Source organism: Corvus hawaiiensis, chromosome 16, assembly GCF_020740725.1.
Source record: "Corvus hawaiiensis isolate bCorHaw1 chromosome 16, bCorHaw1.pri.cur, whole genome shotgun sequence".
NCBI lineage: Eukaryota > Metazoa > Chordata > Aves > Passeriformes > Corvidae > Corvus > Corvus hawaiiensis.
The window spans coordinates 7542357-7569379 of NC_063228.1; the positions used below are offsets into that span (position 1 = coordinate 7542357).

The 27023-nt window shown below is 49.0% G+C and overlaps 1 protein-coding gene across 2 annotated transcripts in view; it reads left to right on the forward strand.

Moving 5' to 3' along the window:
* Window positions 1–27023, forward strand: part of LMF1 (lipase maturation factor 1) — a 150788-nt gene that overhangs the window by 25154 nt on the left and 98611 nt on the right. For both annotated transcript variants that reach the window (XM_048321004.1, XM_048321003.1), the window contains one exon: window positions 2310–2320. In XM_048321004.1, the coding sequence (XP_048176961.1) occupies window positions 2310–2320 (11 nt within the window). The remainder of the gene's footprint in view (window positions 1–2309; window positions 2321–27023) is intronic.

The window sequence follows — 27023 nt, forward strand, 5'->3', positions numbered from 1 at the left end:
GAGGATGTTCTCTGTGGAGAACAGCAATGGGAGCTGTTAACACCAGCTGCAGATTTAGGGATGCAGCAGGGAATTCTCCTGCCTGTGGAAATTTAGTTGGAAGCAGCTCGTGGTGTTGGGCACTGCTGGGGTGGGTGGGACCGGTTTTACTCCGTTTTTATTACAAATACAGCTGGATTTTCCTCAGAACTTCCATAGATGTAAAGCCTGCCTGTTCTATCCTATTTTTAATCGACTCCATTTGGAATATTGTTTCAGGAATGTTTTCCAGCCTTAGAGGAAGCCCTGTCACAAACAACCCCTGCATTAAATAACCTGGGCAGCTCTGGGGTGGCTGAGTGGAGAAGGAAATGTAAATTTATGGGGCAAGTCTGGCTGATGAGCTCCTCCTCCTCCTTCAGCAAATAAAAGCCATCATCCCACATGCTTTGCATGCAGGAAAAAAGGCATTCTCTGGAAAAGGTGGCATTTTGTGCGGGCTGAGTTTGGGAATTCCTGATCCCTGGAAGCTCTTGTGGAGCCGTGTCCTCAAATTCTTGCCAGCAGGATGTGTTTTCCTTGGGAATAATGGGGTTCAAACCATGTTTGGCTCTCAGATTTTGCTTTCCAGGAATATACTGGAGCTAGAATTAATCAGCAGGACAAGGTGGTGAAAACCATTTAACTCAAATATTAGATGATGTTTATGATTCCCAGCTGATCTGGGCTAAGTGGGATGTGGATTTGCCTCCCCTGGCAAGTCAGGCCTAGAAATGTTGTCTCTCCCAGCAGAAAACAGCCATGGCATCACTTTTTAATTTGATTTAGGCAATCCAAGTGGAGCAGACTTGGAATCAGCAGAATTTCTGGCTCTGACGACGTGCAGATCAAAAGTTCCACTGGTGAAGTTTACCCCCAAGCCTGCAAAATCAAATCCATGTTTTTCCTTGTCATTATCTGTTGGGAATGTTTCAAATGCCGAGGCACAAGTGAAAAAACCACATTGTTACAAGAAATATTTCTACTAGCTCCTGACAGAGCACCTTGAAAAGGAAAACTGGTGATTAAGGTCAGAACCCCAACCTGAAATGTGGGGGAATTGGGTACCTGCCCTGCTTGTACCTATTAAAAAACTAAGAAATCCCTGCAAGAATTCCTGCTGCTTTTATGGATTCGGAGTGGGCCCTTTGGTTTGGTTTCCTTGGCGTTTGTCTCGCAGGCTTCTTGAGAGGAATAAATCCACAAGTGTTTGCCTGTCATCACATGACAAGGCCGGGAGCCTGGATTGATGTAATCAGCACCAGACACACGTCAGAAAACTTCATGTGGTTCAGCAAAATACAATATTTTATTAATTCCTCATTTGGGGGGGGGGGGGGGGGGGTGTGGGGTGTGTGTGTTTTAAATGAGCCTCAGGGGGTTCTTAACTTCTGCCAAGAAATGAGAATAATTCCTCCGAGTTGGTGTTGAGCGGCACCACGAGCGTGGTGGAGATCAGCAAAGCGAGGCTCCCTTAACGGCAGAGAGCTTTACAAAAAGCTGCTTTTATTATTAACAAAACTACAAATTAGCCTGCAATATCAAGGTGTCTTTGTACATCAGCAAATCTGTAGGAAATTGTTGCTAAATATGGTGCAAAATACTGAGATTGTTGGGTTTTAGAGTGAATCAAACCGTGCGTGAGTACAAAACGAACGCGCTTACTCAGGGCATCTTCAGTAACAGCGAATCCTTCTGAAAATCTTTCAAACCTGGGGTGGTTTTTAGTTTTGGGGGGGTTTTTTTTGGATTTTTGGGTTAGTTTAATATGCTGCAGATACAAATAGTAAAGGCCTGATGTGGGATTGAAGCCATGCTGGGAATAAACACAAGTTGAAGGAGAACATCTTAAAACTTGCTCAATGCTAGGATTAAAAGTCAGTTTTAATCAGAATTGGTGATCTTACAGGAAGTCACCCTGCTGCAGCTGAGGCTGAAGGGAATTCCAGTGGGAAAACCAGGAGCAGCTCTTGGGAAGCCCAGACCTGGTGGGATTTGGGGCAGGGGGGTCCCTTCTGTGTCTGCTGCTTTATGCAAAGAAGGGGGACAATCCCTTGGAGTGCTGAATAGCCCAAAAAGTTGGGAATTTGCTCTTTTTTCCATTTCCAGGCAGCAGCATTTCCCCGTTTGTGTTACATTTTATGCGATTCAGGACTTTTCTGTCCTCCTTGATGGCGTTTTGAAACTCCAAAGGTTTAAAGTGAGGAATAAAACTAACACAGGACGTCGATTCCTTGAATTTATCAAGCCCAATTTTAATTCTTTTGCCTTTTCTTCCTTTTGTTTTGCAGGTATTCCTTTGGTAAGTGACTAAAAATGAGCCAAAAGCTGCATTTATCATTTTTTGATGCATTTGTGGGTACGTAGCTTTTACTTTACTCCAGCTTGTTTGCTCTTTCTCTGGCATGTTAAAGTTTTGATTCCTTTTTTTACTCTTTCTCTGGCGTGTTCAAGTTTTGATTTTTTTTTTTTTAATTAAGGCTATTTTTGTTAAGTTTATATATAATTTTTTTAAGCTTTTGATTATCTTTCACTGCCTTTCTTTCTGCTCCTATAGCCCTCAAAGAAAGGAGATTCTGTAAATTGAGGCTGAAGAGAGTTGGTGGAAGGGTTATGTTTATGATGCAGGGAACAAAGGACATCCCTGGGAGGGAACCTGTTCCTCCCAAATTCCCTTTCCACGGGTGATTTGGATATCAGGAATTTCTTACTCCTATCCTGGGCTTTTCCCTGGAATGAGGTGCAGCTCATTCCTTGGAAGTCAGGACATGCTTTGCCCAGCTTGGTGGGGTTTTTTTTTTTTTTTTTTAGTTTTCCAAGCCATTCCTAAATGGAAAATTAGAAATCCTTCTGGAAGCATTTCTCTCTGTGGAAATATTAGGGAAACTGCAGATTTTCTGGGAATGACTGCCATGGAATAATGTCTTAAACGAGCTTATCTGGCCATGTTTTCTCCCTTCAGGAATGTGCTCGTGCCATGGGATGGGTGGGTGAAGGACGCTGCATCATGGTTGGAGATGGGATTTGTATTCCCAGCTTGGCTCCATTCATAGATGGAATCTGGTTGTTCAGAAAGGAGGAATGAGAATGGTTGAATTCCATTTGGGTGTGAATATTAGGGAGGTCTGATCCCTTCTCCTCCTGGGAATTGCAGCTGTCTCCTCGTTTCCAATGGATTGTTTTAATCGTGGGCACTTGAGCTGTCTGAGGGTTTCTGGGAATGTTGAGGTGGAGCTTCTTCAAGTGGAGAAGCAGAGGAATATGGAGAATTTTCCATTATAATCCATAAAACATTCCAGATAATGCTTCCCTGTTGAATGTGGATATTTTATCCAGGACAGCACAAACCCAGAGGGTTGGACTGGAGTTACTCATCCTCTGGATGTGTTGCTGATGGGTGTAGAAAAATGGCTTTTTTTTTGCTTTGTTTTCCAAGTGGTGTTTCATCTTTTTTTGGCCTTTCCTTGTGTCCCAACTGGAGACTCCCCCTCCAAGCAGCCCTTTGTACGCAGTGGGGTCTCTCCCTTCCCTGCTTTTGGCGTGAGGGCTCCTTCGGAATGAGATGAAGGAGATGTAAATCTCCAGTTCCTTTTGTTAGAATACAGGAAAACCACAATATTTTTGTTATAATATAGCTGAAACAACAACATTGTCATCCATTGCTGGGGCAGTACATTAAATATTGCTGAGCTCTGGAAGCCTCATTCTTTGGGAGCATCTACTTCAAAGCAAGATCCTTTAAAAAAAAAAAAATAAAAATTCCTGGAGAGTTCTTTGTAAGTGCTGACTGTTTCCTATTCCCCTCCAGGAAGTGTGGGGGTTTTTTTGCTGCATCTCAGGATGCATTTTGGTAGCCTCTATTCAAACTCCATGCTGTCCCTATGAATTTTAAAGAACTCCAGAGCCTGGAAATAACAACAAGCTGTGGGATCAGCTGGTATTGCCACAGGTTTTGGTCTTTGCTCTTACTCCTGGCAGGGAAGTGTGATGAAAAGCACTCCTTGCTGGAGGGAGTGAGCTGGGAAACAGGAATGCCAAGCCCCACGCTGGGCTGTGTGTCCCTGGAAGGTGAGGAGTTGCTCTGGGATGCAGATCCTGGAGTGGGCATCAGCCAGGGGCTTGTGCTGCTCTGGGATCAGCTGAGCTGGGATAACTTCAGGCTTTGCTTATTGTGATTGTGATGTAAACCTGGCTTTGCACCCAGCGGGGTGCCCTCGGTGAGGGGTGCTGGTGGCACCTGGGCCCTTCCCTGTGCATGGGCACTGATCCAGATCCAGGGCCCCTTTTCTCCCTGGTTTTGGCAGGGCACTGCTCTGGTGGGACTGTGGATGGATGGAGTGCACTGGCAGGCTTTGGGGTGGTTTTGGGATGGATGGGTGGACGGATGGAGGTGCTGCCCATCCTCCCTGGAGCACAGCTGCAGGACCACGCTGCTCCTGCAGAGCTTTCCTGGCTTTTCCATCCTTAGCCTCAATCTCCTCCTTGAGCTTTGCAGTTCCAAGGCCTTTCCCTCACGTTCTCCCTGTTGGAGCCCCTTTCCAGGTGTCCTGGTCTGGCTCAGCTCCAGTCATGGCAGCTCTGCCCCTCTCTCCAGGTTCCCACTGTGGTGCTGGGGTTAGAAAGAACCCCCAAGGCCAACTTCCTGCTTTATCCTTGCTGAAAATCAAGGACCTGTGTTCTCCTGGCTTAGGATGAGACCTAAACTGCTTCCCCAGGTCTGTGGTGGTGCCAGCTTTGCTGTTTCTGACCCTGGGCTCTCTCCTAGAGCAGGAATTTCTGCCTGGGATGCCCCCCAGGACTTCTTTTTTTCCCCCGATAGAAATCCGATTCCATGTAGGGATTTATTATCCCTGTTCTAGCAGAGGCCTGGAAAAGGTGCTGCTGTTTTCCAGGCTTTCTTGTCCTCTTTTCTTCTGCTCTGCCTTCTGGTTTTAAGGAGTCCCAGATACTCTGAAGAGACTTTGATGGTCCTGAGCCTGCCTTGGTCAAAAAAAAGCTGGCACTGGGGAGTTCAAAGCAGGAAAACTGCAAGGATGGAGCGAGCTGTAGTGAATCTGTGTAGAGTGAAAATCCAGGGAAAATGAGGTCACTGTCCAGAGAGATCCCGACTCCTCCGTGCCTATAGGATCCCTGTCGGAGCAGCAATCCCTATTCCCAGCAAGGAGCAGGCAGGAAAGGCAGGAATGCATCTGCTGACCTCGTGGCTATCAATGGGATCATTAAGCAGAAAGGACGGAGGAGCAGCTGATCTGATTTGACTCCCGATGCTCCAAAGTGTCCTGTCTGGAGCCAAAGCAAATGTTTCCGTAGGGATCATTCCAGAGAGCCTGGCTTCTGCTCTCCTCACAGGCCAGAATTAGAAGCACATTTTAAAAGCAAAAGCTTTTTTTTTCCCCCCTCTCCCAGTAAGCTTCCTTGTTAATTCTGGTGTGGAGAGAAGACAATCCCTGAACAAACTCCAGAGGTTTTTTCCACTATCTGTAAATATGGAATGAGCAAATAACTGAGTTCCTACCTAAAATGCCCCCCAATTTTGTTGCATCTATTAGCTCAGAATTTGAGCTTGAAGTGTGTTTTGATTAGAAGTAGAATAAGAAGTTGAAAGCCGAGTATTTGTAATTCTCCATCACTTGTTAAATCCTCACTCTTTGCTTCAATGCAAATTGTTCCAGGGAGGATTTTCTCTTAAGAGGTCTTCAGGGAATCTCAAATTTTAGATGTGCATTGACATAAAATTAAATGTTAGAGTGCACAGCTGGGGTTCTGGGCGAGATGGAGGAGATGTTTCTGCTCTGTGAGTGCGTGTTCCCAGGGAAGGGGGAAGTTTTTCCTTAGCTGCACTGTCCTAGAGAGCAGCTCTGTAGTCATGGAGAAAAATGAGAGGAAAATGAAACAACTGAGGTCAAACTTCACTGGTGCAGGCCCAAAGCTTGGCTTAAGAGTGCTGAGGTGGGGATGGGTCTGGGCTGAGCTGACATGGAGCTTCCTGCAGACCCCTCTGCAGTGTGGGAGATTGCCCAAGAGAATTCCCTGGCAGAGAAGCTGTGGCTGCCCCATCCCTGGAAGCTTTCAAGGCCAGGTTGGAGTGGGCCAGGAGCAACCTGGGATAGTGGAAAATGCCCATGGCAGGGGTGGAGCTGGACTGACTTAGAGGTCCCTTCCAAGCCAACCCACTGTGGGGTTCTGTGCAGTTTCAGATGGCAGCAGGGAATTCCCGTGCTGGCATCCCATGGCAGCGGTTGTGTGGGAGACCCTGGCAGCAGGATGTGGGGTTGGGCTGCTCCGTGTTATTCCCAGAGAACTTTGCTCCCTTTCCAGCAGGAGGCCCTGGATCTGAGTGTCCCAGGGCCCCTGGGAATGGTTGCACACCCAGCTGGCCATGGGCTGCTCTTTATTCATCCCCTCAGGCCGGGATGGGAGGGCTGGGGCTGCTTCCTGACCATCCTGTTCCTGCCTAATATTGGGATCTGCTGTTCCTATTGCTTGTGTAAGAGTGGGAAACTTTTCTCTCTGTCTTATTAAATCTATTTTTCAAGCTGTCACTTAAGCAGGTCTAGTGACAGAGTCGGATGTTTATGTGGCCCTGGACACTTGAACTCTGGTGTTTTCAATCACAACAGCACCTTTTGCCAGCCGTTCTGAATTAAAAACTCCCCCTGACCTTTTACCCCCGGCCCTCTTAAATTCATGCTTTAAAAACAGCTTAATGAGGGGTTTACTGGCCCAATTGGAAGTTTTTATTAAAACCTATTAGTGAGCTGGAGTAGCCTGCCTGAAGGAAACGATTAGCCCAGAGCAGCTCTGCTCAGAGCTGGCCCTTAGCCACTCCAGGTTTTCCCTAAACTGCTTCCAGACCCACGTTAACCCCAACACTGCAGCCTGCATGGAATTCATATCCTCTGCCTTAATTTATGGCTTGTCTGATTCCCTCCCCAGCCTTGCCCCATGTTTGGGTTTAATGTCATTAGGCCGGCATTAAAGGGCAGCAGGGCCTTCGCTCGGGCCTGGCTCGTTTGGGAACCCCAATTAGGGAAAGTGTTCCCCAAATCTTTTGCTGCCTCAGGGATGAGGTGTGGAGCTTGCTTGGACAAATCCACGATGCTCCTGTGCTCCTAGGGGAGCTTTCCATGAGGAGCATCCCAGCATGATGGAGTTGGAGATGCACTGGTGGAACACGCGGGGTTTGGCACGAAATTGGGTTTTCTGGAGGACACAGAGCTTGGAATCACAGACAGGAGCTGGAGGGTGGAAATCCCAGCTGGCTTCTGCTGTGAATTTCCCGTTGGATCTGAGCTTGTTTGCTCAAGTCTGTGTTTCATATTAAAAATTAGGCCAGTGGTTCTTGCCTATCTTCAAAATAAACCTTACAAGGCTTTGGAGATGTTATCTCCATGGTCTTATCTCCATGGAGTTGAGGGAAACAGGCCAGAGCTCCACCTTCTTAGGAAGAACCTCCAGTGGAAGGTGGCCCTGCCCGTGGCAGGGATGGGCTTTAAGGTCCCTTCCCACCCAAGCCATGCCAGGGTTCTGTGGAGGCAAACCAAAGGCTGAGATTTGCACTCTCCTTTCCAAAGCCTGGTTTTAGCCTGGAAACGAGCCAGATTCCCTCCTAATGAGACAAGAGTAGCAAAATTAACGGGGAAAAAAGCAGGGAATAGCCCCAATGTACCAACCAGGCTGCTGTTTAATTGACAAACATTTTGATTCTGGGATGCACCTTGAGCGTGATAAAGCAGAAATAACCCCAAAACAAAAAGCAGCTGGTCCCTCTCCTCACCCCACATCCCCAGAGCATCACCTCCTGCCTGTATTTCTCCTGGCACATGGATGCACCGACCTTGGAGCATTTAAAAAAGAATGTTTAAGGAAAAATCTGCCATTAAAGTTATTACTGTAAAGTAGTGCCTTTGATTGCGGCAATTATGCAAATGATCTGAAGGGATGAAATGCTCCTTAACGAGGCCTGATGGAAATGGTGGTGCTGGAGGGAGTGCAGAACTTCTCCAAACAGCTTTCCATGCATGGAATTTTTTTCCAGCCCTTTGCCATGTTCCTGGATCTCGACCTGTGTCACCGCTGACCGGCCTGCGGATGTGATTTTATTTTCCCTTAATCCAGGAATGTAAGTGGGTGGAATGGGAACGCTGGCCTTGCAAAACTGGGAAACCCTTTTCCCTAAGCAAATTGTTTCTGCACAGCTCTTGTGACCGACTTTTGGCCTGGCCTTGAGAAAAAGGAAACAAACAAAAATGTCTTTTGCAGGCAGGGGTTTCATTCTTTGGAGAAATTTGGGAAGAATTCTCCATGGAAAGGGTGGTCAGGCACTGGAAGGGGCTGCCCAGGGAGGTTTGGTGTCCAAGGAATTCCTGGAGGTGGCACTCAGCACTCTGGGCTGGGAACAAGGTGGGGATTGGGCACAGCTTGGACTTGGTGATCCTCGAGGTCTTTCCCAACTTTTATGATTCTGGGATTCCATGATTTCCATCAGGAAAGGTGAATTGGGTTGGGTGACTGGCAAGGGTGGGAATCTCTTTCATTAAGGCTCAGATTGAAGTGTTGCCAAGTTAATTGAAATTGTCTCCAGTATTAGTTTCAAAGCAAAGAGTTGGATCCTTGTCTCCCATAATTTGGAAAAATGTGGCCTGCAGTTAGGTGGGAAGTCTCCGGTGTGGATGTGGCTGAGAGAATGATCTCCCAGTTTGGATTGGGTTAAAAAAGAGGGAAAGGGACCTTTTCTATGGACAGATCGTGACAGGATAAAGGGCAGTGGTTTTAAACTGCCAGAGGGCAGGGATAGATGGGATGTTGGGAAGGAATTCCTCCCTGTGAGGATGGGGAGGGGCTGGAATGGCTTTCCCAGAGAAGCTGTGGCTGCCCCTGGATCCCTGGAAGTGTCCAAGGCCAGGTTGGACAGGGCTTGGAGCAGCCTGGGAATTGTGGAAGGGGTTGGGATTGGAACTAGATGAACTTTAAAGTCTCTTCCAACCCAGACTATTCTGGGATTCTGCACTAGGAGAAAGGCAATTAGTTTAATTAGCTCTAATTGCTCTTAGTCGGTGAGACTGAACCTGTTCGCAGATTCACCTGCACAGTTTGGTGCTGGCCCTGAGCTCTCCTGGGTTCTTTATCAAGCCACCACTTGTTCTCCTTATCTTGCACGAGCCTCTCTGTTATCTCTCCTGAGCTTACCCTGGATTTGTGTTAATCCTTCCCATTAAACCCATGGCTTCCTGCCTGTTCCCAGTTCTCCTCCTGTGCGAGAGCAGGAGTGAGCCTGGCGTTCAGAGAAGTGCCAGCTCAGTTCTTCAAAAAGCATCAAAATCTTCGTAGCAGCCTTTTCCCAGCGAGGTGCACCCGAACCACGGCTCACATTTGGAGGAGGATTTGATGTCCAAACATCCCAGCTTGGGCTGTTGCTACGTGTTTGTGCTAGAAAAGGTATTTTTTTCCCCAGAAAAGCTTGTTCCAAACTCACCATAAACAAGGGAGGTGCTGCCCAGCGCTGACGCGCTGCCACCTCTCTGGGCTGAGTTCACATCGTGTGCCCAGGGTGGGATGGGGCACCTGGACACAGCACCCACTTCCTTGGGGCTTTAAGGAGATCCCATAGAATTCCCCAGCTGGAATGGGGCTGGGAGAGGGTGGGAATTTTAATGACTCCAGCAGTGCAATCCTCATTCTGTGCATCCTTCAGGAAAGCTGGGCCCCACCTGCCCAGGCTGTGCAGGGATTTGGGATGGGAGGTGTGGCGTGGCCAGTGTCACCTGCAGGGTTCTCCCCTGTGTCCTGTGGGGCACAGATGGCTTTGGAAAAGAAAATCGGGGATGTGGCACCGCTCTGACCCTGCTCCAGTTGTGCTCACAGCGGGTGTTGTGACTCCTGGGAGTTGCTGCTTCTCCTTTTGGTTGTTCCCATTTTGTCACACAAAAGGAGAAATTTTCCCTCTGGAAAACCAGAGCAAAGTCCCCCAGCAAGGCTGACCTGCAATACCCGCTCAGAGTGCTCCTGTAAATATTTTATTGCATGATTATTTTCATCCTTTTGCTCTATTTTTAAGAAAACAAACCCAGACAAGTGTTTGAAAGAGGATTTTTGGCAGGTGTTTAAGCAGCTGCAGAGGCCATTGGCTTTATTTTATGGCATGGAATGGTTTGGGTTGGAAGGGACCTTAAAGCTCATCTTGTTCCGTGGGCAGGGACACTTCCCATTATCCCAGGTTGCTCCAAACCCCATCCAACCTGGCCTTCACCTGGTTTATGGAATACTGCTGGACTTTAAACCTTCATGGTTGAAGGATCTCAAGCTGCCAAGCAGGAATTTGGCACTTTTTGTCCCTGCAGTATTTGGCAGCTGTCCCAAACTCCAGGGAAAATCCACCTGCTTGGCTTCACCTGGAAACAATCAGCTCTAGGGAATGTTCTGTGAGCCCAGAACCCACCTAAAAGCAGAATCCACATCAAAAGTGGGAGATGGGAAGGTTTTCTCCTGGTTTTTAGTGAGAGAGAAGAGCTGGAGAGGCTCCAGTGAAAACAATGGGTCGGTGTTGGCTCCCACAGGCTGACACTGCTCAGCATGGAGCTGTTTAAATTCCCTGTGCTCTCTGCAGGCTTTTGATGGAAGGAGGATGAGAGCAGGGCAGAGCTGCCTCCAAGGCTCGCTTCCATCCCAAGTTCAGGTCTGGCACGGGGGAAGAGGTTTGATTTTTATTTTTGTGTTTTCCTGAAGTTAAATAAACCTTGATGTGCAGAGTAACCCCTGGATAATCACAATGAACCAAAGGGCATCCAAGGAACTGCTGGAGGTTTTCTTTTCCATTATCCACTGTCTTTTCTAACCTCTGATTTATCTGGGGCTCAGTCCCATCCGATGCCCTTTTTCTGCCCTGATCTACACCCCATAAAAGTTTCACAGCACTGATTTATGGGGATGATTCCAGCTCTTCCTAGGAAGTTTTGGAGCCTCATTTTGCCTGGGAATGCTGAGTCCTGGTGGGTGTTCCCAAGGTCTGTGAAAGAATTGTTAATTAAAGGGTTGAGGTCTTGGCATTGGGCATCTTGGGGCAGCTGGAAGTTGTGTGGGGAGCTCTGAGGAAGGCTGGGCCCTTTTTAAGGAATCCAGCTCTTGGGATATTCTCCATCCTTTTCATTGATCTGGGATGTGGAAGTTTGGGTGGAAATCCCTGGATTTTGGCTGTTTTCCACCAGGAATGTTTGGTGAGCAGAGAAGCAGTTTGGGTGAGCTTAAAAGGCCTTGATTTTTTTACCTTTTTTTAATCATTGAGGGGACTGGAAAAGCTCTTGGTCTGGAGCACCATCTCCATCTCTGTGATCTTCCAGGACCCCAGCTGGAAGCAGTCACACCCCTGCAATCGAAATGGAAAAAAAAATACAGTTTTCCCACTCAATCTTACTCTGGTGCTTTCTTTTGGCCATGGATTAAAAATCCATTGGATTGAGCAGTAAAATTAAGGCTTTTTTCCAGGACATTTGTCCTGTGTTCTTATCTGTTCTTATTATTCCTTTTTTCCTGCTGGAAGGAGGAGAAGGAATGGTGTGGGATTGGTTTTTTCCCTTCTTTTAAGTTGTCTTCTTAGGAATATTTATTTGACAGCTCGATGCTACTGAAGGTTAAATATTGTTTAATTGTATTTATGCTGGCAGAGCCCCGTTTGGAATTCTCTGGGATCCTTCACAAGCCTCTGTTTTGAGGTTTATTGCATTTTATGTGTTCCCTCCATGCACAAAAACTGGTGGAAGTGAGAGCCAGAGGTCAAGTTTGATCTTCCTCTAAATCCAGACTCTTTGGTCTGCCCGGAGCAGGGAACGAGCTCCATGAATGGAGCTGTCTGTGGATTTCTTCTTGAAGTTCCTTTGGCCAAAAATGTTGTTTCCTTGAGATTATTTGTGGGCTCGAGCAGATTTCTGGATCAACAAAAGGAAGTCAGGAGTTTTGGAATTGTTGTAATTCTTTTTGTCTTGCCATCTTTAAATTAGGAAGAAAATGTGTCATAGTTGAGAGATAAATACAAATTCAGGCCTTGGTGCACAAAATTGTGTGGTTTCGTGAGTTTGTGCATGTGAAAAACATCCTAGCAACCAGATTTTCTGTATTTCCCTGCCTCTCCTGCCTTTACATGTGAGCAGGAACTGATTCATGACTGAGCATCGTTAAAATCTGCATAGTTACGGACTTTATGGGGTTTTGCTGCCTTCCTCAGCATCACCTGAACTTTGGATTTGGGGTTCAACCAGTCCCAGAGGAAATGTGCAAAACCTGAAGGAAAAGAGCGGAAAGTGGGTGCTGTGCTTGAGCCACGTCTCAGAAACATCAGGGAGCTCAGGAATGGAGCTGCCACTTTTCCTGCTGTCCCCAATGTTTGTTTGTTGACAGGAATTTCCTGGGAGTTGAAATCTTTTGTGTTTTTCTGTCGTTTGTGGCATCTTTGTGCACAGAGTCAAAGCTGCTGCCTCTGCTTCCTGCTGAGCCCTGTGTGGGCTGCCTCGATTTCCTGAAATACTCCACCAGCACTGGGGTGTCACAGGCTCATGTTCTCATTCCTGATTTAAGGGCAGTGCTACCTATCCAAATATTTCTGGCCCACCCCCTCACTGCATCCACCATGTTCCCTGAAGCTCCTCAAGAAACGGGATTCATTTATTTACTTTAAACCCAGCAAAAGCATTTTCTCATGGGCTTCCTTTCCGTCCCGAAGCCGGGTGAAACCGCAGTGTTAAGCCATCCTCTTCCCAGCCATCCCTGGGAAGTGAGAGGGAGCCAAGGTACATATTTGCTGTTACTCCAAGCAGATAAGTGTCAGGGTTTCAAAGCGAATTCCAGCGCTGAAATCTCCGCCGTACCTCGGCTCCCGGGCCTGGACTCGGAGCAGTTGCTGCGTTTATGGCAACTCTCTGGTGTTTTCCTGTTCTTTTTGATGGAATGGGCCTGGATGCATCCCAAAATTACCTGTCCTTGTTATAGCCTGGAGAAGAGAAGGCTTCGGGGTGACCTAATTGGGGATTTTGGTGCCTGAAGGAGCCATGAGAAACATGGAGGGAGATTATTTACAAGGGATGGAGGGACAGGAGAAGGGGGAATGGTTTCCCACTGCCAGAGGGAAGGGCTAGGTTGGATATTGGGAAGGAATTCCTCCCTGGGAGGGTGGGGAGGTCCTGGCACAGGGTGCCCAGAGAAGCTGGGGCTGCCCCTGGATCACTGGAAATGTCCAAGGCCAGGTTGGACGGGGCTTGGAGCACCCTGGGATAGTGGAAGGTGTCCCTGCCCATGGCAGGGGTGGGATGAGATGCTATTTAAGGTCTTTCCAACCCAAATAATTTCATAATTCCATGACAATCCCTCTGGGAAAACCCTTGAATGATGGGGAGATTGCAGGGAGCAAAGCAGGAGAGGATTCCAGCTGGGGAGCCGCGGGTGTTCCGGCCAGGAGGGGACAGGGACGGTGAGAGGTGCTGAGCTTTGTCATTTTGGAAGGAGCAAAAGCCACTCCTGTGCTTGCTCAGGAGAAGGTTTGAGGCCTGAAGGAAATTCCTGTTCCCAAAGGGATGCACCTGTCCAGGGGAGGGGCTGCGTTATCCATGTGGGGGGAGGCGAGCCTGTGGACATGGTGAGCCATAACTCCTCCACATCCTGTCTCCCTGGATATCAGGTGGGGATCAGGCTTTCCCCAAGGTTCTTCCAGAGCTTTACCTACAGCTCCTCCATAGGAGCAGGAGGTTGCAGCTTGGATAAGGCACAGTGCCTAAAATAACAACATTTTAGTAGCGGGATTTCGGTTTCTATCCTCAGCTCTGAGGTGATTAAACCATTAAACCCAGACTATTCCAAGCTCTGAGGTGATTAAACCATTAAACCCAGACTAACCAGCTCAGGGGTTTAGGGAGCAGGTAGGGAGCTGTGGAGGTTTCTGGGGTTGCCTCTGGATTCACCATTTGTTATGGAGGAGACAAGGGGTCATTTTCCATTTGTTTCATGCCTGTTGTGGGTTGTGTCCCATTCAGCAACTTCCCTGGAGCTGGGCTGGAGGAGCTGTGGGATGGAGGGAGTGGGAAGGATGAGGAGTCCTGAGCGAGCTGTGGTTCTCCCTGTCCCCAGGGATTGCTGAAGCTCCCTGGAGCAGCTCGGGGCCGGCGGCATCGCGTGGGCTCCGACTGCCCCATCCCATGGAGAGCCGCCTTCCAGGGCTGCCTGGGAAACAGCAGAGCAGGAATGGCCCCTGGAGCTGCTGGGATGGCACCTCCCAGCTGCCTGCCTGCTGTGGAGAGGGAATTTTTCCCTCTGGAAAAGAGGCACTGGGGCAGGATGACAGCACATGGAGACCTGCGTGGGAATGGGGCGGTGGTACCGAGGGAAAGTCATTCTGCAGCTCCTGGAAAATAGGGAATGAAAGGAGAGAGCAAAGATGATCCCCCCAAAAACAGTGAGGGAGGGAATAAACAAGCCATGAAATCTGGGAGCATCCTCAGGGGGAAAAGAGCCATGGAAAAGGTGAAGGATGAGGAGCAGAAACTGCTGGGGAAACGGTTCTTGTCCCCTTGTTTCGGGTTCCTGAGGGAATGCTGGAATTTTGGAAGGGAGAACGCATGTGATGTGCCTGACAGTGACAGCCCAGCCCTTTGTCACCGATTGTCACTGGGACAAACGCTGCAGGACCTTTTTATTCCATGAAATACAGGTTGGAAACAGCAGGGGTGTAAATCTGGGGTGGTGTCAGGGCAGTCGGATTTGCCCAGCTGTGCTGGATATCTCAGCCAGAGGAAAGCACAGCCTGGAGAGACAGAAATTCCCAGAGGGATGGCGAAGGGAATGCCAGGGAGGTGTCTGAGGGGATAATGCTGAGCTGCAGCTCTTCCCATCTGTCCTTTGCTAAGCTTTAAAATCACACTCTTTGTCCCCTTTATCACAACATGGAATATCAATATTTCACATCCTCATTTACATGGCTTCTTAATATTCCTAATAATATTCCTAATAATATTCCTAATAATATTCTTCTGGCTCATTCAGCTTTTCAAACAGATGGTGGCCAGGGAGAGAAGAAGAAGAACTTTAAAGTCAAGGTTTGGTGGTTTAGAATCAACCCTTTAAATGTGAGCTGTAGCAAATCCAGCTCTGGGATTGATGTGACCTGGCTGTGCCCGAGGCTGGCACTGGCTCCGGGGCCATTCTCCCTCTCCTGCACATCCGTGGGCACAGCACAGGGAGCTTTGTCCCAAAAGGCTCCAGGATTTCCAGCTGTGTTGGCTGTCAGACCCTTGGGATGGGCGTTGGATTTGGGATTTAAACTCACCCCCCAAATCAGGAGCGATCCCGACCTTGGAGCAGGGATAAATCCCCATCCTTAGGGATTTTCCATGGGCTGCTGGGTGTTTGATCCATGCTGAAGCTCCTTCTCTGTTGTGGAAAACCCTTCCTCGTGTTTGGCTGTGTTGTGTCAGCCCTAGGATGTAGCTCAGGGGGTGATTTCAGCCCTTCTTAAATTTATTTTAAAAGAAAGTCACTGGATGCTGGTATTTCCCCATCCAGGAGCAGGGAGAGCTCGGAGATCTGCAGGGAAAATGCTCCAGAGGTGGTTAAGCAGGGGAATTTGGCCAGGACTTTCTAGCACACAGCTTAGACAGTTAAAATAATTTATTAGAATATTTTCCCATCTGTTTGTTATTATTAAATATGAAGGACTGGTGTTGCACAATCCTACCTTTCGGATTTATGGCCAGAAGAAATCGGTGGAGGTTTTTATTGAGGACCCTTTAACTCTGGCTTAGTCACAAACAGCATTTGGAACTTCTCCTCAGTGAGTTTTTAAAGTAAAATGAAATTAAAAAGCTCCCAACACATGCTGCTCTCTAAGGGTCAGCACTTTCTCTTTGGAAAACTGTCCTGTACAGGGATGTCTTGGAGTGTTTGATTTCATTTTTGAATCCTGGGATGTCACAGGTGCTAAAATCTCCCCTCTCTGCAGATGTATCAGGAAGAGGATCTGGGCTCTTCTTTGGAAATGTGATTTTCTCTCCTTTGGGAAGCTTTGCTGTGCTCTCTTTTCTTTATTTCCACATTTTTAGATACTTTAAACAATAATTTCTCTTTAATATTTGTGCTTCCCCTGCCATGTACTCTCTTAGAGTGGGACACTGTCACTTTACAGAGAGTTGATCTCTCTTAAATCCTTTTCTAGACCAACTGACAATTTGGAATGAGATTATTTTTAAGGTCCCTTCCAACCAGAATCATTCTGTGATTCTATAAGAGAAGGATATTTTTGTGTGTAAAACCCAACAGCATTTAAAAACTGGCTGATTAATAATGATTTTGACAAATAACAGCTATTTGAGATTTGGGGTTGGTTCCCTTTTCACGTTTTAAATGATTTTTAAGCAGAGCATTTCTCCCTCCTCCACCCAGGGTGTCACTGGGGTGCCACACGTGGCCTCAGGTGGTTGATAAATCACCAGGATAAGCAGTGCTGGTGTTCCAGCTGCCTTCCCACATGGTTCCAGTTAGGGAATTCCAGCCCCCAGCTTTCCTGACAAGTTCCCCATTAGTGACTGAACCTTTGCATCAAAGCCTGGGCAGTGATTCCTGTCGATAAATTGAATTCTTTCTTGGAGAAACGGCTTCAGAGGTGCTGCCATCCACTTGAAATTGCAGGATTAAAGCAATGGCAGGATATTTTCCCAGGTTTTAGGGTATGGATGATTATTTGTCTGGAAAATCCCTGAGCTGTAGCTGCTATTTTACGATGCCAGGTTGGCTTTCTGTTGCTGAACACTTAAAAAACTGGGGTTTTTTTCTGGATCCTCTGTTCTGGGGCGTGTACACGATGATCCTGACGGTCCCTCCCACCCCAGAGCGTTGTAGGATTTTCAGCCTGATTTAATAAGTGCCGAGTGAGGACTGAAATCATTCATCTGGTTCATTTTAGGCACTGAAGTCATTTGGATTCCTTACAGGGCAAACGACTCTTGTGGTGCCGGGACATCTGTGAGGAGCTGTTTAATATCACTTGTCACTGCCCTGGCTGATTGTTGTTTTAATGTGGTCGATTCCAGTGGTTTCCAGCGAAATGTAAAAAGCTGCTTCTTCAAATTAGAAGCAAAAATCCGTAATTATATGGCGGGGAATGTGCTCACAAGTGCCTGTGATGTCACTCGCCTGGGAGAGCCACCACCCAGGCTGCCGGCGGCGCAGGAAAATCTTGCTGGGTTGTGTTATCATGGAACTGCTGGATCCTTCCAACTGGCAGCAGCACTCAGGGAATGGGAATATTTGTGGGAAAACGCGCTGCTTTTCTGCTCCCCTCCTCTCTTCACCAGGAAGGCTCTGCGGTGTTTGCAGCGGGGCTGGAGGAGGGGATCTTCGGAGCGGCCGTAGGTGGGTTTTTGCTGGGTTATCCGACCTTGTGACTCTCTCCAGGAGCTGTGAAAGTGAGGCTGGAGAGGCCCTGGCACAGATTCCCAGAGGAGCTGTGGCTGCCTCTGGATCCCTGGAAGTGTCCAAGGCCAGGTTGGACGGGGCTTGGAGCAGCCTGGGATAGTGGAAGGTGTCCCTGCCCATGGCAGGGGTGGGATGAGCTGATCTCTGAAGTCCCTTCCCACCCAAACCATCCCAGGATTCTCTGAGTTAGAATTCTCACTGCACTCTGTGTTACTTTATGAAAGGATTACTGAACTGGTTCATCTTTCTTTGTATCAAGAGGCAGATGTCAGGGAGATTCTGAGCCTTGGCCCATAATTCAGGTGTCTGACCAGCAGCATTTCTGCCTCTGTGTGCGTTTGCTCCTCCCTTTGTGCTGTGCAGGGAGAGAACGACTCTCTAACCCAGCTGCGGTTTTGCCATTTGTCCCATCGTCACCAAAAAGCTGCTGCTTCCTCCTCCATCTCATCAGATCTCTTTAAAATCAGGTTTTGAAAGCAGCTTTTTGATCTCCTGAGATCCATGTTTGGTCTCCTTCCTCCTGCTCCCCCTTCCTTTGTTCCTGTAGGTTCAAGCTGTGGGCGTTGGGGTCCCTTTGGTCACTTCCCTTTGGTCATTTCTGAGCTCATGGTGTTGCAAAAGATCTGCATTAAAGCAGCCCTGAATTGCAGCAGATTTCCAGCACCAAAACTTCCTTAGAGTTGGTTGGGTTCCATGAGGGGTGGGGCTGAATGGAGACTCTCGTTTACTTTTGTTGGGATGGAGGGATATCCAAAAGGACCTGGCAATGCCCATTTTCTTATTTAACTGTAATCCCGAAAAATAGCCTTGAGCGTGGGCAAAGCAAACCCCCTTTTAGGATCAGAAAAATCACATTTATAGGTACTGGAATGGTTTTTGTCATGGTCTCTTGTTTAAATTGGGTTCTTTTTCTTGTTTGGTTGGGTTTGGGGGTTTTTTTTAAGGGTTTTGGGTGTAAAAGATGGTGCAGAAATCCCAGAATCATTGACGTTGGAAAAGACCTCCAAGACCATCAAGCCCCCACCTTGTCCCCAGCCCAGAGCACTCAGTGCCATGTCCAGGCCTTCCTTGGACACCCCCAGGGATGGAGACTCCAAAGCTCCCTGGGCCCTTCCAATGCCTGAAACCCTTTCCATGAAAAAATTCCTTCTGCCCTGGTAAATTCTATCAGAAACCACTCATGGTCTTCTCCTGGAATGTAGAAAATATTTCTTCATGTAAAGAGTTGTCAAGGCCTGGAAGAAGCTGCCCAGGGCAGTGGTGGGATCACCATCTCTGGAATTGTTCAAAACCCACATGGATGTGGCACTTGGACATGGTGAACACGGTGGCTCTGGGTTGATCACTGGACTTGATGAATTAAGAGATCTTTTCCAACCTTAAAAATTCCATAATTCCCACACAGACCTTTCAGATCACACCTTTGGTGTCTCTCCTGTGTCTGTTGGGGGGTGCTGGACAGGGATATCTGCCTTGAGGTTAATCAGTTATCTAGCAATTTTTTCCCTACTCCATCTACAAGCTGTGCTTTAAAAGCACCATTCAGGAAAAAAAATCAGGGAGGCAGAGATGATATTCCGTGAGAGCTTCACTTCAAATCCATGGGCAAGCCTGAAGGAATCATCCCCTGGCCTGGGTTTATCTCCTGCAAACGCCGAGGGTAAAACCTGTGCTCACACGAGGCTAAAACTGGATCTCTGCAGGGCAGTGGGAGTCTCACGTGACACAGCAGGAGAAATTTGTTTAATCTGCTTTTTATTTCGAGGCTTGCTCGCTGTCTGCTGGCAAAAGCCCTTGCCAGGTGCCTTCATGGTGTTGGGTTTAATTTGTTCCTGCTTGAAGTGTGCGAGCGGGGAACGGCAGTTTGGGATGGGGAGGGAAGCGGGCTGGGATCGGGGGAACAGCTGCTCACAGGGTTCTGAAGCTGCCAGAGCAGCCTGAAGAAAGATTTAACGCCCAGCAGGCACCTGTTGGGAGCAGTTCAGCTCCTCGTGGAGGCACGGGGCTGCGGGGGGCCTGGCGTGCGGCGGGCGGTGCAGAAGGCTGGGCATGGCCGTGGGGCGAGCGGGGCCGCGCTGCCGCGTCCTCCCGTGCTGCTGAAGGGATGGGCTTCTTCCCACCACGTGGGCTCGCCTGCTCGTGGCGCTGGCATCGCCTGTCCCAGGCCTCTCCTGGCTGCCTGTTCCCATTTCTCAGCCAGGCCCTTCCAGCCCTTCCCGTTTCATTTATTATTCCCCGTGGGACATGTGGGCTGTGTGTCCCACAAGCTCTGCTTTTCTTCAGGTGGGACATCAGGGGAATTTCTCCATGGGAAGGGTTTCAGGCATTGGAAGTGCCCAGGGAGGTTTGGAGTCCCCATCCCTGGAGGTGTCCAAGGAGGTGGCACCGAGTGCTCTGGGCTGGGGACAAGGTGGGCATAAGGCACAGCTTGGACTGGATGACCTTGGAGGGCTTTTCCAGCCTGAATCCTCCTGGGATTGTGTCCCCTTCCCTGTGGCCAGCCTCAGCCCTGCTGTCTTTGGCTAAATTAGGGGGGAACCCTGGGAATACTCTGGCTTCTCTGGGCTCTGAGCCCTTCCTGGTGCTTGTTCCCCTCACTCCCTGGGATTTGAGGCACAGGTCATTGGCCGTGTGAGGATTTTCAGGGGTGGTTGAGATGTTCAGAATCTTGGAATGGGTTTGGGTTGGAAGGGACCTTAAAGTTCACCCAGTTCCAACCCCAACACCTTCCGCTATCCCAGGTTGCTCCAAGCTCTGTCCAGCCTGGCCTTGGGCACTTCCAGGGATGGAGCAGCCACAGCTTCTCTGGACAACAGGAGTGCAGGGAATGCTGTTTCCCATCTCCAGGGACATCTCACCCTCCCTGACCAGCGTGGGCACCTTCTCCTCACCTTGAGGCCAAGCTGGAGAGCTCCTGGTGCCGCTGGAGTTCATAGGAACAGGGCTGAAGTTATTTGCCTTCCATGAAGACAGAGTAATTAAATACAGTATGTACGGATCCCTCAAATTGACAGCCGCCCACAGAGCTAAAAACAGGAAATCCATTAACTTCATTATTTAAAAAATAAAATAAAAATCCTCCCAACTGATTCCTCTGTCACTTAAAGTTCTGCATGGAAGGAGGGCTAATTTAATGCTGCATTAACTCCCTGTTATCACCCTCCTGTTACCTAAGTAGTTCCTAATGACTACCCTGGAGAGCACTTGGAAGCTTTTAAAAGTTTTTATGCTAAATTTTATTTTTTTTTCTGGGGAGTTTATACTTGAAGAACAAAAGTTCCTGCTAACGTTCTCCCAAATCCACCAACAACAGCCAGAACTTTCCTGGTGGCTGCAGAAATGTGAGGTACCCCCTGTCTGAAGGAACTCTGGTGAACAAGAAATGGGAAATATTTCATGGTGGTGGTTGGAGATGCGTTTGGCTGGGGGAAGCTGGGTCAGATTTTGGGTTTGTTGGTGTCCTGGGGCCAGGGTGGAGGGCTGGGGTTATCAGCTCTGCCCAGGATGTGGTGCCAGAGGGGATTCTGAGCTTCAGCTTCCGAGCTTTGGCTTTCAGAGCCCTGAAAAACCTCAAGACCCTGCAGGGCTTGTGAGAGGTGTCCCTTTGTTGTGGGGTCTGGGAGTGAGAGGCACTGCTGAATGAGAAGCAATAAATCGCAGGCTTTCCTCGTTGTCTCTTCCTCAGAGATCTGATGGGCAATTTCTTCCTGTTTTAATCATTTATCCTTTATGATTTCTCTTTTCTCTGTCCTGGTTCAGCTCTGCTTCTCAGAGCAGCATCTCAGAATTCTGGGGGATTTTTTTGGGGTGACCTTGAAATGAATCATCCTTGTTGCTCTGCAGTGTATTAAAGTCATAAAGTTGAAACTTTGTGCTTTATATTGATCAAAAAGGGAGCTTTACTGTGCAAGTGCCTGGGAGTTGCTTTCCCACTGACTGGAAAACTGGAGTTATTTGAATATTAATCCTCACATGTGTGCTCTGCCTGTTGATAGAGGAGATTCAGAGCTGCTCTTCGATGTTCTTAACAGGGGGTTGATGTTTATGGGTTGTGGTTATTGGTTTTTCCATGAGGAGTCACCACAAATCCTGTCCAATTAGAGGGAAACTGGGAAAACTCAACATGAACTGGAGCATTTCTTACATGGTTTTGTGCCTCTGTTTCTACTGATATTGGAAAGCTGGGGGGTGAAAGGAGAGAGTTTGTTGCTCTGGGATGGTTGTTGTCCTTCTGGAAAAGGAAAAATGACTGGGAAAAAGGTAAAAAACCCAGAACTGGGTGAAGAACCCTCTGTCCCAGGCTGCAGTGGAGAGGGAAAACCAGCACATTCCAACAGGTGCTAACTGGGACCTGTGGAAGCCAAAGCCAGCTGGACCTGGGGGTAATTCTGCAGTGGATGTGAGTGGGACCAATATTCCCACTGGAGATAAACGAGGTGTTTGTGGTGAGCTGGCAGGAGCAGGATTTGGGGTGTTTCTGGAGTTTTGACTGGAGGTGTTGTCATCTATTGTAGGGATGGTTTGGAGCTTTGCTTTCCTCTGAGGAAGTTGTAATGATCCACAGGGATCATCCAGCCCAGCTCCTGGCCCTGCACACCCCAAAATCCCTCTGTGTGCATCCCTGGGAGCGATGTCCAAATGCTCCTGGAGCTCTGGCAGTCTCAGGAATGGGACAGTTCCCTGGGGAGCCTGGGCAGTGCCCCAGCACCCTCTGGGGGAAGATCTTTTTCCCAATATCCCACCTAAACCTCCCTGCCCCAGCTCCAGCCCCTGGCCAGGATATCCCGAGGTCCCCAGCAGCACTCAGATATTTCCAACAGGTGCTTTAACGCTCGAGCTGAAACCAAACCACGCTGGGTTTCAGGGAGGTGGGCTCGGGAGCAGGTCTGATTCCAGGGAAAGTCGGTCTGGATTGGATATCTCCCTCCCCTTGGCTGCTGGGCTGTCTGACACACAATATCCACAGGGAGACAGCTGCACTGGGAGCTGGAAAATCTGGATATGTTGGAGCAGCATTTGTCTGTGCCGTGCAGACGTGCTCTCCGTAAATCTGATGTACAGCGGGATTTCTGTACAGCGAGAAACAATTGGCTGTTTTCACCTTATCCCCTATTTCAGGAAGGGGAATTAATAAAAATTAATGATATTAACTGCTTTTGGCATAGCCAGGTGTGAGGGTTGATTTTGGCCAGGTGATTTTTTTGAGTCAGAAAAACAGAAAATAAGAAAGTTCATTACCTTTGGAGCTAATTTTTATCTTCTCCTGAAGGCTTTCAGCCCTTGCCTCTGTCCCTGCTTTCTCCCTGGTTGTCCAACAGAGTGGTTTGGGATGTGGAGACTGGGGGAAAGGGACTGTGCTGGCTCCTCTACAGCCATGGCCAAGCTGTGATAACCTGGGATGGTGAATTTATTGATGGTAAATAAGAAAGATGAAAATTGGGTATCACTTGGCGTTGAGCTATGAATACAAACCCTACATTGCATGAGGGATTCAAGCGTTTGAAAGAGGCAAAACACTTGGAAACCCTAAAAGGAATATGGGAAAGCGTATTTAGGTTTCGGGTTTGCTTCCTCCCTTCCCTCCTCCCCTCTGGCACATCCCCGCTGCTCCTCCTCCTTCCCTGCCCCAGCAGAGACCTCTGGAAAATGCCAAACCGTGCATTTTGCCACATCAAGTTCCGAGCGTGTCCCGAACCCTCGGAGCGCGTGTGGGATGAGTGCAGCCGCCATTGGCGGTTGATTTTATTCCCTTTTTTTTTTTCCCCCCCCAAAAAAACCCAGCCCGTGGCTCCCTCTCCGGCTGCGCCAGAGATAACAATGGGGGGCTTTGTGCTGCCCTGCAGCTGCTGAAATTTGACGAGATCCAAGTGAGGAAAACAGGAGCAGGTGGGTCAACAACGTGACCCTTTCGTTCCCAGCAGTATCAGTGAGCCCCAGGATGGAGCCCGGGAATAAGGATGTGTTGGTTGGGGCTTGGAGGATGGCAGTTGTCTCTTGGAGGGAGCCCTGATGGGGTTTGCTGCTGTTTGTGGGATGGGTTTCACACCCAAAACTCCAGGATTGGGGAATGTTGCTGGAGGTGATAAACTGGCATCGCTACAGGCAGGAGATCTTCGCTCCCTTCATTCCCAGATTGTTTATTGGTTTTTGGGATGCTCCATGGCTTCTACATGGATGCTCTTGAAGCTCCCAATGGTCAGTATCTGCCTTCCCATCCCATAGCCCCAGTGGGGCTGTCCCAGATACGGCTGCCCCTGGATCGCTGGAAGTGTCCAAGGCCAGGTTGGATGGGGCTTGGAGCAGCCTGGGATAGTGGAAGGTGTCCCTGCCCCTGGCAGGGGTGGCACTGGGTGATCTTTAAGATCCCACCCAAACCATTCCATGATTCTATCCCAGTTTCTTTTCTGAGTCCCCTCAGGTCATGGAGATGACTCCTTTGTGTCCATGTTTGGTGCTGTGTTAGAACCACCCTACCAAATGTCAGGGGTGGGAATTGCTGCAGTCGGAGGAGGGCTTGGGATGTGCTTCCCACGGCATTTGGTGCACGTGGAGGATGTGGCTGTGCTGGGCTCCTGGCACTGCTATGTCAGCAAATGCCTCTCCTTGTAGAATCCTGGAATGGTTCGGGTTGGGAGGGACCTTAAATCATCGCCTTCCTCACCTTCATCACCGCTCCCATTTGATAGCAGCAAGAGGAGGGCAAAACCAGGGAGAGAAATCCTGGAGTTCATGAGCTGGGAATGAGGGTCCCTGAGGAACCAGCTGCTCCTCAAGGCTCCCCTGCCCCGGTGGGATGGCCTGGCTGATCCCTTCAGGTGTCACAGCGTATTTGGGCTCTGTGAACCCCTGGATGGTGTTCAAAGGTGGCAACGCCCAAACCTCAGCAGGGCTTTGACTCCAACCTCAGACCTGTCTAAGAATCCAAAGGATTTGGAGTCTGAAGCTTTTAGGGCCGATGTGAACAACTGTGTGTGAGTCAGCAGGGAGGAACGGGAGGTTCTGCCGATGGATTTGGTAATCTTGGGCCTGGTATCAGCTTACAGCCAAGTGAGGGTGAGCTGGAGCCCAGCTCCCCCCTCGTACGCTGAGCTGTGGATTCCCTTGAGCTGTTCAGCACGTTCATATCCTCAGATCTTCCTGATTGAGCTGGAATTTTCATAGAAACCACAGCACAGGAGCATCCGGGATAATGCCACCATTCCAAGTGCTTCCACTGGTCATGGAGCAGCATCCAGCAGCACTTTGTTTGCACAAGGTGAAGGCTGAAAGAGGAGTGGGCTCAGTGGTCTTAGAGGTCTTCTCCAAGCTCAGTGTTTTTCTAGGAATGATGGGTTAGGGCCAGGATGAGTCCGTGCTGGATGGAGAAGGGGAGAGGGAAGGCTGTGGCCAGGAGGAGGTCCAGAGCAAGGACATGGATCGATGGATGGAGGCTGGGAAGAAGCATGGGGGTGATGTATCCCAGAAAACTGATCCCACATGGGCAGCTGTGGAGAGACTCCGTCCCTCAGGAAGGGGGTTGTGAATAAATCAGAGCCTCTCCAAGCTGATCTGACTCTAAACCTGGTTTTAGCAGGACCTTGTGACGTGCCCTGAGGTCAGGAGCACAGCCCCACATGTCACATGTGCCCTCAGCAGGGAGCAGCCGGAGCCAGGCAGGATTCCACCCCAAACTGGAGGAATTTTTGGCCCAGACTCCTGACCTGGCCTGTGACCGCAGTTTGTCCTTGGCTGCACTTGCAGTTAAGCTCGGCTTGGGGCCGGCTTAGCTGCCGAGCAGGCGGGGATGCCGGAGGTCTGTCCCAGCAGCTGGCAGCGCTGTTTACTCCGTGCTCCGCCGTCCCCTTCCCGGCACGGCTCCCGTCGGGTTGTGCCGGCTGGTGCCAGGATTCCGGCCCGTCCCTTTGGGATAAAAGCACAGGTGCAAGGCTGAACTCGTGGTCCAGGGAGGTCAGGCCACACCAGGAAGGCTTCGCTTGGCTTGGGCCACGTGGGTGCTGGGAGCATCCTCCTGGAGCCACGGGATGTGCGGGAATTGCCCAGCGGGATCGCGCCATCCTTCCGTGCCCCTTCCCTGCACCTTCCTGGGAATTGGGGCTCCAAACAAAGCAGGAGGAGCTGCTGGTGTGCCCCGCTGGCTGAGGGCAGTGCTGCTCTCCCAGGGAAGGGATGCGCTGGGATGCGGGAGGGTTTGGATCCTACCCCGACACCCATTGCCACGCAGGGCAAGGCGGTGATTAACATATGAAAACAGGGATAACAGTGGGATTCTTGTGCGGGCAGGAATGAGGGAGATCTACGACCCTTTTGGTGCCAGTCAGCCCCGGAGCTGGGTTCAGGCACAATTAACCTTTCACTTTTGGGATGAGCCGGTGCTTTCCTGCTGCAGCTGCTTTTGGGACAATATTCCTCACTTCTGCTCCCAGAAACGTTAATTTGGGCAGCTGGGGGGGCTGTGCTGGGAACCACAGGATGTGTGGAGGGAGGAGGGGGAGTTTTTAATAGCTTTGATGTGTCATAATCTGAGTTTTAAGGATTTCATTTTGATTTAAGGGGCTTTGTGCTCATTAAGATTAAAAAGAGATGAGGTTCCACGACTGTAATTGAAAATATTTTGAGGCAAATTCCACGTGGCTTTGCTTGTGTGACAACATCAAATCGGAGCTGGAAAAATCTTGGGGTGGAGGATCAGGGGGCTCAGGCTGAAGGTGGAAGGGATGGATGGGTTTGGAATGGGTTTGGAATGTATTTCCCTGCCTTTTTGGGCTGGCTGAAGGGAATTGTTCTGGATCAAACTGGTGAAGTGTCTGGAGAACCCTTAAGAAGGAACAGGAGCTGTGGACACTGCGTGGTTTAATTTATGTAGCTGGGAATATCGGTGCCTTAATGCTCCAACAAGGAATTTTCAGGAATTCTCCTCACCAATGTGCCTTTTTTTAGTGGTTTCAGAGTACAATTATATCACACAGAAATATTTGAGAATCAGAATAATTGGAGGTGGGACAAAGCTGCAGCAATTTAGTTCTGGCAGGGATAAATTGGTGCTTCCAAACGTGGTGGGGGTTGGACTTCACCTGTCAAAACAGAGCTCTGTGTTCTGCCTCTCTTGGAATAATCATTCCAATATTTATAGGCTGGGATGGAGGAGAAAATGCAAAATACAGATTTGCATGGATTAGGTGGAGTCTGGCTGCTCCAGAGCATTCAGGGAGCAGGTTTGTGGTGGGATCCCAAGGCTCTGCTTTGAGCTCAGTCCACGGTAATTTGGTTAAATCCAGGGATGTGTAAAATCTAGCAATGGGTAAAAGTGGCCCAATGGACAATTTTGTTACTATTTTGATTTTTCTTTATGATTGAAAATTCCAGGCTTCTCATTGCACTGAATGATGATGACAACAAGACTTAATGGGATCTTAATTAGTGTCTTTTGAAGCTAAAACTTCCCTGTTTTGACACAAATCCAGCCCAGCCCGTGGCACTGCTGGATCCATCCATGACTGGAGGAATCAGTGGCACTGCTTGGTTGTCCCCTGTCACTTCCCAAGTCCCTTAAATCCCAT